The sequence below is a fragment of the Diachasma alloeum genome, unplaced genomic scaffold, assembly GCF_001412515.2.
Source record: "Diachasma alloeum isolate Michigan unplaced genomic scaffold, Dall2.0 Dall_scaffold_00184, whole genome shotgun sequence".
Taxonomy (NCBI): Eukaryota; Metazoa; Arthropoda; class Insecta; order Hymenoptera; family Braconidae; genus Diachasma; species Diachasma alloeum.
The window spans coordinates 1,221,930-1,230,315 of record NW_021680350.1 but is presented as its reverse complement, the minus strand read 5'-3'; the positions used below and the strand labels follow the sequence as shown (position 1 = coordinate 1,230,315).

The 8,386-nt window shown below is 37.8% G+C and overlaps 1 protein-coding gene across 1 annotated transcript; it reads right to left on the bottom strand.

The window, feature by feature from the left end:
* Positions 1–2,658: 2,658 nt before the first annotated feature.
* Positions 2,659–3,903, bottom strand: LOC107047976. Its single transcript, XM_015270912.1, has 2 exons — positions 3,595–3,903; positions 2,659–3,528 (listed from the first exon to the last, which is right to left on the bottom strand). Exons 1-2 carry the CDS (start codon positions 3,901–3,903, stop codon positions 2,659–2,661), a joined length of 1,179 nt encoding a protein of 392 aa, XP_015126398.1.
* Positions 3,904–8,386: the final 4,483 nt, after the last annotated feature.

Here is an 8,386-nt window from a genome sequence, read left to right as displayed (position 1 = left end):
CCTGTGAACTCGAGGGAGGGAATCAAGTGTGAAACGCACGACTCTAGGATGTGATTTATGCCATCGCAATTTCAGGGTATATAAATTCAACGAAAATGATTTTGGGTGAAAAATTCAGTGAGTAATGTTTATTTTATTTATGGGGGTTGTTCCGTAATTTCATTTGGCGTTTCCAAGAGATTCAGGGTTATTTCTCATCGCTTCATTTGATCATCAGTCTTTCCATGTCAACACGGAGGAAAATGAATAACTTATTCATAAATTCGATTTAGACAGCATTTTTTGCCGAAAATTTCACCACCTACAGAAAAGTTTTCTTGACATTTTTTTCAAGCTTTCCTGTTCAATTGTGTGGATTATAGGGATACATTAGTTATGTTTGCGACGGTTCAATATTAAACTTAATAAAAAGTACGGCAAAGTGTCGCATTGCATGACTCCAAATTTATTTCAATAATTTATACATAAAATTCCATAGTTTATCATTGCAAACAATAATATAAAGTCTAAAAAAGTCGCTCTTCAACACCGAGGCCTAGTGCCTCAAGAATGTGTTGTGGTGGGGGATTTATGGAATTTGCACAAACAGTTCGGATATTATTCAGTCGTCTTTTAGTGCTGTGATGAATTGAGTCTTTGGTACGAGTGTTGAGTTGTTATTTGTGTGGTGATTTACTTTGCTTCAGGACTGAAAATTATTTAACATCTTTCTGACGATAAAATCCATAGATTCCGAAGTGAGTAGTTAAGCTAGGCGGGTTCTGAATAGAAGTTCCGGCGCCCGCCACCAGGTGGCGCCACAGTCGCAGAAGTTTCGAGATGGATGACATCATCGGTGAGTCATCATGATGACGCATCGGTTTGGGGGTGTGGTGGGGGGACTTCCGGAGTCCTGTTGGGACTTATATCGCTGGGGGGATTCGACTGTCACGTAGGTGGCACCACCATCGTAGAGTTTTCTAGAAGGATGACGTCATCCTGAATATTCGAGAGCCAGGTGGCAGCACGGTCGGGGAATATTCTGGAAGGATGATGTCATCCTGGTATCTGGGGATGACTCATTGTTCTGCGGGGTGGGGATATCTTATAATTCCTCTGCGCTCTAAATGTTTCAAATGTTTTCGAAATGTTTCAAAATGTGCTCAAAATGTTTCAAAATGTTTTTGAAATGTTTCAAAATGTTTTCAAAATGTTTCAAACATGTTTTCGAATGTTCTGAATACTCATTCACACAACTACCGCCAGGTGGCACCACCATCATTAATGGTTCATTGATGACTCATCAACTCGCGCATGGTGGGGATACCTCCTGATTCCTGTTGGAACTTGCATGAAATATAATACCATGATGAATCATCATGTAATATGAGGAAGATATCAGTTATTTCTCTCTCGATTGATCTCGAATATTCTCTAATGTTCTTGAATGTTCTGAGATGAGTCATAAGCTACCATCAGGGTAGGGGATCCCTATATAACACGCACCATCTGCGCAGTCCACATTCAATTCGAGTCACAGTTCTGACAGTTAAACCTCACAACGTACACGTGGACGTAGTGGTAATGTGTTATCATAATCATTTTAATAAGAATGGTGGTGGAGCATGCAGTACAGATGAAGTGATCATCCGTGAACATTTCGATGAAAGTTTGCATAAATTTGCAAGACACCTCGTGACTGACTTGCATTGTTTGTGGAATAATTATGAAGTCCTGGAAGCTCAGCGAGATGCTGGTAGGAGAACCAATTGTTCTCAATGTTCTACTCGAGGTGAGGACTTATCAAACATAATCGAGAGTATCAACAATTTGGGGAAATTGAAGAAATTCTGCGAGGAGCTGAGAGACAAGATCACCAACACAGAGGATGAATCAGAGGTAGCGAGTATTGATGAAATTCAATGGTTGAATTCAGTTCCACCATACTGCCTCAATGACAATGAGGTTGTCGAGCAAGTACTGATTCATGCTCCAGCTGAACCAATTCCACCATTGACAGGATTCATCTCTAGAATTCGTAAAAACTTCACAGCGCTATGCTCCAAGTTCAAACGTGGAGAGGCATCAAAGTGTTATCCTTGTGAGAAGTTATCTCAATCTCTGCAGACCATCAAAGCAAATTTTGAACATTTGCGATCCGCCATTGAACTCCTGGGTTTGGAGTACGATATATTCTTCGTTTCTCATGGCCACCAACCTGCTGATTTAATCTGAACGATGGAACCTGTAAAGGATCAGCAAGAAAATAAAACTAAGAGAATTAGTTGTCAATTACAACCACGAGTTCATTTGATGTTGCATTGGGAGTATGCATATCATTCTGCTCGTCGAGGCCCACGGGAAGAGTTCGCTCGTGATCATGAGCGTTTCAAACGTCAAATAAATTCTTATGAAAAAATACTGAACCCTGTATTATCAAAACAACATAGACTAAATATTTTTGAAACTCGTTTTACATAGTTCTAAGTCATTTTCAATATTATTATTACTCTTATTATTATGATGTTGATGGGGAGAAGGTGTGTGTATAGAATAATGAGACCATGGATTTTTTTAATAAAAAAAAATATATATATATTTATCTTTTAATATACATGATTATCTTGATTTATTTATTTTTATATCCTCCATCGCCTACGGCTTCATAACCTCCTATATTTACATTAGTTTCTTAACTCCTCCACTCATAGGATTGTATTCAACAATTCGATCATGGAGGATGAGACAGTACGCTGATGTGTTGGGTGCAAAAGGAAATGATGATTCAAATTCCAGACGAATATCAACTGGTCCGGTTTTCAAATACTCATTCTGCTTGGAACAATCGATTACAATTAATGGTGCGTCTGTTAGAAATTTCTCTCTATTCAATAACGGCTCAGCTTCCTTTCCGTAGTAAGACTCCTGAAAGTTCATGTACATGTCGTATAGTGTTGAATACTGATTGAAGGCAATATCCAAATTCAAATTGCCATATGGGTAGCTCTCTGAGTTGAGGAAAAGCTTCACATCTCTGATACTGCAATGATCGAAGTGGCTCGCATTGGCTGTCTGAATGTTTTTACGACTCGTTTGGAATCCAAGAATAACGTATCTTGGTTTCTCCAATTGAGATGATGTCTTCACAACCCAAACATGCTTCGAGGTTGCTGGGAGAAGAGGATACTCATACAATTCCCATGTACGAAAGCCCATTGTAATGGGTGTGTCTTTTGCGATGAAATTGAGCAGCTTCACCTTGCGCTCGTCCGACACTTTAACATAGGGGATCAACCACTCAATCTTTTGAAGGTTGATCTTCCATTTCTCCTCTGGGTTTTGTTGATTGACAGCTCTCTGAAGTACTGCACTGATGTCTGTTTTCGATCTCGTAATAATGAGTTCATGTTTTGCATTCACAACAATCTTCTGATAATCTTCAGCGAAGCCAAGTAGAAGACTTAATGGTATAGAGATGTCGAAATATCCTGCATTATCAGTGATTTTCTCATTACTATCCATACTATCATTCTTGAGCCAACCTGCATTCTCCATAAAAAATCACTGGTTAGGACTCTGAGAAACATAATTTTTCATGAGACTCGTTAAACCCACATTTTTCGCTCGATCAATCTCTACACCATTGAGCTCATATCGCACTTCCTCAAACAGATGACAGATAGCGTTACTCACGAGTCTTGTTCTCTCGGCTGGTGTTGTTCCATTATCTTTGGTTAATCGACCATTAATATGCAGATGACTCTTACTGGGCAATAAACATAAATCTTGATGTTGCACAGTAATTGAAATTACATCATTATTACCGTAGCTTGATGAAGCAAAGGGTTGATGGGTATGCATCTCATAGTGAGAAACTGACTCATCGAAGATGATAGATTTTTGAATCTTCAAGATGTCCTCCATAATATATTATTTTTTCCTTATCTATGATTGGATTTACACTCGAGGTCTCAAGTTTAAGCTCTTGAGGAATTGAATACTCTCACGTGTTAACGGTTTGATGGATCTTTGACGACTGCTAGTCATCTGGGGGGATGACTCCCTTTTATAGCTCTTCCCGATCTTCGTTTGGAAAACAATACCCATTAGGTACGTTTGATGTGAAGTCTTATTGTAATTAATTCTCCTTGGAAGTTCAACAATTCACCATCCTGATCCACCAATCTCAGCTGGAGATGATCTATTGCTTGGACCACGATCGGAAGGTAAATGAGATTCTTCGGCACCTCAATGACCTTATATCCTGAAGGCACAGTGGGAAAAAATTCATGAATGATAGGAGCTTTCTTCCCATTAATATACGCACCTCCAATGATATTACACTCCACACACACATAGAATTCACCTTAAGAATCCTAACTGGCAAATCAGATAAATGTGATTTATTAGGTGATAAAATTCTGTTATCAAATCCTAATAATCTACCAATCGAATCGGAAGGTTCAAAATTAATTGTATGATCACTTTTGATTTCACTGCACAAAGTATTATTATTGGCTTTTATGTTGATTGAAACACCTCTCTTTTGCAGAACCTTCTGCAAATAATTTTGAATATCTTCAATCTCATAACTACCTTGAGGAACGCTGATTGTATACTTCTTATTCTCATTATCAGAGTAGTAGAATTTATTATTCTTTTCTGTAATATTTGGAATTGAATTGAATGTCAATAATTCAACAAGAGCCAAGCTGTAGTGATGATTGTGAGATAATTCAATGGGAGGAAAATAATTCGCTTCTAGAATAGAAGAGGTCCCCGACAGTGTTAATGTGAAAGATTCTCCCATGGTTGTCAGCAGTAAACTAACTCAATGAATGAATGTGAGCGATATTTATATCTGTCCTTTGAGAAATTTCAGACATAGATGACCACATATGATTGTGTCATACTCTTGATGCTTCTGATGATTATATTTGACAAGGCTACCAACACCGAAATAATCCATCAATTCTTTTGGTGGTTGTAAATTTCCAAAACTATCAAAATAAATGATTTCATTTTTCTGTTTCTTATATGCCACCCAGTGAGTGCCAGGACCATCCCTATCATCCAAATTCACTATAGCTGATTCATTTACCCGAGGTCCATTTAGGGGCAATCCATTTCTCATGTAAACTCTTCGGAAATATGGAATTTTCATGAGTTTGGAGTATTTTATGATATCAGCATCACTGAGGGCTCGGTGTGGTAGCTATATGAGTTTTTTGGTTGCAAATGGAGTCCCAATCCTGTTTTATACGGCTTCAGATACAATCCTTTACCCATTGAAATTGCTTCCATTGCTTGATTATGACGTTTACTCTCATCAAGGTACTGCTTAGCTGCTTTCGCGTCGTTCACAGCTTTGCGATACCAGCGGCACCTCCAGCTAAAGCTCCCGTGGCACTTAACCCAGCAAGTAAGGGAATCAAGAATGGTAGTACTCCACCGATTTTTCCGGGTACTGGTAATACTCTTGACGATTTTACGGAGCGCTTTCCTCCAGCGTTTCGGACAGCATCTCGTGCAGCTTGAAGAGCTAATTTGATCGCATCTCCCGGGCGCATCGATTGTTTCGCCGCTCTGATGATGGTTTTGAGAGCAACATGCTTTTTTGCAGCAGCACCACGTCCACATGATTTCTTCTTTTTCACAAGATTTTTCCTACGTTTACTAGATTTTCCCGCCACTCTTTTTTTCAATCCAAATCCAAAGCTGGTCTTGGCTTTCATAGCATTAGCTACAGCCCAAGCTGCAGCTTTTTTGCTCAAACCCGCGTCTTTTGACAATACACGTGTCCACGCTCTGTTTTCTAATACTTTATCAGCGTTATGTCTTGCGGAGAGATTCTCTCGATTCTTTGAATATGCGATATCGTGTTCCTTACACGCTTTATCGAGAAGATTGATCCCAGGATCACCGCGAGCTAACCTCTCTGACAGCTTCGTTCCTGGTCCACAATATTGATATCCGGGGATATGTAGTTCGATCGGTAATTTGTTGATTATCTTATTGAAAATTCCTCTTACACTTCTCTTACATCCTCTCACTATCATAGCTCATGCTCAACTGAGCGTGAATGGTATATAAACCCACTATTTATATGTTTTCATCTCAGTTGAACATGAGAAGTCATGAGCAATACTCATCAAAAAATAAAGTTTGCGGAACAGGAAGTGAGATTACCCATTTTGAATTTCGATCAAGTAGTACAGAATGTAGATGATAAAATGAGAGAGAGACGTCATGGTGAATTACTACCGAATACAGTTCGAGCAATTTTTTGTGGACCTACCAACTGTGGTAAAACAAATGCATTATTGGCGTTGATTACACATCCGAATGGTCTTAGATTCGAAAACGTGTATGTGTATTCAAAGTCTTTGAACCAACCGAAATATGAGTTTCTAAGAAAAGTTTTAGAAGCAACGAATACAATTGGATATTTTCCATTCAACGAACATGAAGAAGTCATAAAACCTGAAGATGCGAACCCCAATTCCATCTTCATTTTTGATGATGTTGCGTGCGAAAAGCAAGATAATATGCGTGCTTTCTTTTGTATGGGGCGTCACCGAAATGTTGATTGCTTTTACCTTTGTCAAACATATACGCGTATTCCAAAACATCTCGTACGTGACAATGCAAATTTATTGATCTTATTCAAGCANCACCCCGGAATATTCAAGGACCCCCAGGTCGGGGCTTCAAGCTCACAGCAGATGGACAATTTGATATGAAGAATAAGCGATTATGTAACATTGCTGAAGCAGTAGAAGATAATGATGTAGTTTCCATGAAGGTTGTCAAGCGGCTGATTGAAGATTTCCGGATTAATTTACTAGAAAAACACATGACACAGAACCTTGAAGCCATTCGAACACTAGATGAGAGAGTGAAAACATTGGAGAGTTCAGGTAAAAATTCTCCAATCGAATCGAATGAAGATAATAGTATAGCAGCTGCACCAGAGTTTTCAGATAGTGGAAAAGAAGTGAAACGTGTTAAGAGAAGTTCTAAAACGTTAACTGAGAATGAAGGTGAAAAAACAAGGAAAAACAGAAAAGTTTAAGGCGGAAAAAGAAGCTCTAGTTGAGGAACTCCACAGACCTGCGCGTAGGAATTATCCCAGACGCAGAGTAGATATACGAGGTTTCAATGAAACTTGGCAAGCTGATCTTGTGAATATGTCAGCATATGCTAAAGAAAATGATGGTTATAAATTTCTACTCACAATTATCGACATTTTCTCTAAATTTGCATGGGCAGTACCCATTAAATCAAAAAGTGGATTGGATGTAACAAAAGCTATGGAATCTGTACTCAATCAAGGTCGAGTACCTCAAAAGCTACATGTTGATCAAGGAAAAGAATTCTATAACAAAGAATTCAAAAATCTGATGCAAAAATTTGATATAAAAATGTATTCAACGTTTAGTAATTTAAAAGCGTCGATTTGTGGACGATTCAACCCTACGTTAAAAGAGCGAATGTGGAAAAAATTCTCTCTCCAAGGATCATACAGATGGTTCGATATACTTCCTGACATTATATCATCTTATAATGATACAAAACATCGAACAATTCATATGAAACCCAAGGATGTGAATGAAACGAATGAAAAGTTCCTTCGTCACCAAGTTTATGGAAAATTTCTGAACAATAGAGTTAAAGAAGCGAAATTCAAAATCAATGACAAAGTGAGAATCAGCAAATATAAACATGTTTTTGAAAAAGGCTATACACCCAATTGGACAACTGAAATTTTCAAGATCATTCGCGTGAGGAGGACTGGACCAACTACTTATAAATTGATTGATTATCAAGATAATCCTATTGAAGGAAGTTTCTATGAGGAGGAATTATCTAAAGTTAAGCATCCTGATGTATACCTGATTGAAAAAGTGATTAAAAAACGAGGAAATAAATTATATGTGAAGTGGTTAGGCTTTGATGATTCTCATAATAGTTGGATCAATGAGTCAGATGTGTAATGTGCAGAGATGTTTTTTTTATCTACTTGATGTGTATCATTTGTGAAAAGGAAATAAAATTGAAAAAAAAANTTTGAAAAAGGCTATACACCCAATTGGACAACTGAAATTTTCAAGATCATTCGCGTGAGGAGGACTGAACCAACTACTTATAAATTGATTGATTATCAAGATAATCCTATTGAAGGAAGTTTCTATGAGGAGGAATTATCTGAAGTTAAGCATCCTGATGTATACCTGATTGAAAAAGTGATTAAAAAACGAGGAAATAAATTATATGTGAAGTGGTTAGGCTTTGATGATTCTCATAATAGTTGGATCAATGAGTCAGATGTGTAATGTGCAGAGATGTTTTTTTTATCTACTTGATGTGTATCATTTGTGAAAAGGAAATAAAATTGAAAAAAAAA

Excerpts from the sequence above, each read along its gene's own strand:
- LOC107047976 (XM_015270912.1), bottom strand. The coding sequence starts at position 3,903 with ATGGAGGACATCTTGAAGATTCAAAAATCTATCATCTTCGATGAGTCA. Across the intron at positions 3,529-3,594 it reads AGATTGATCGAGCGAAAAAT|AATGCAGGTTGGCTCAAGAA; the intron begins GTGGGTTTAACG and ends TTTTTTATGGAG.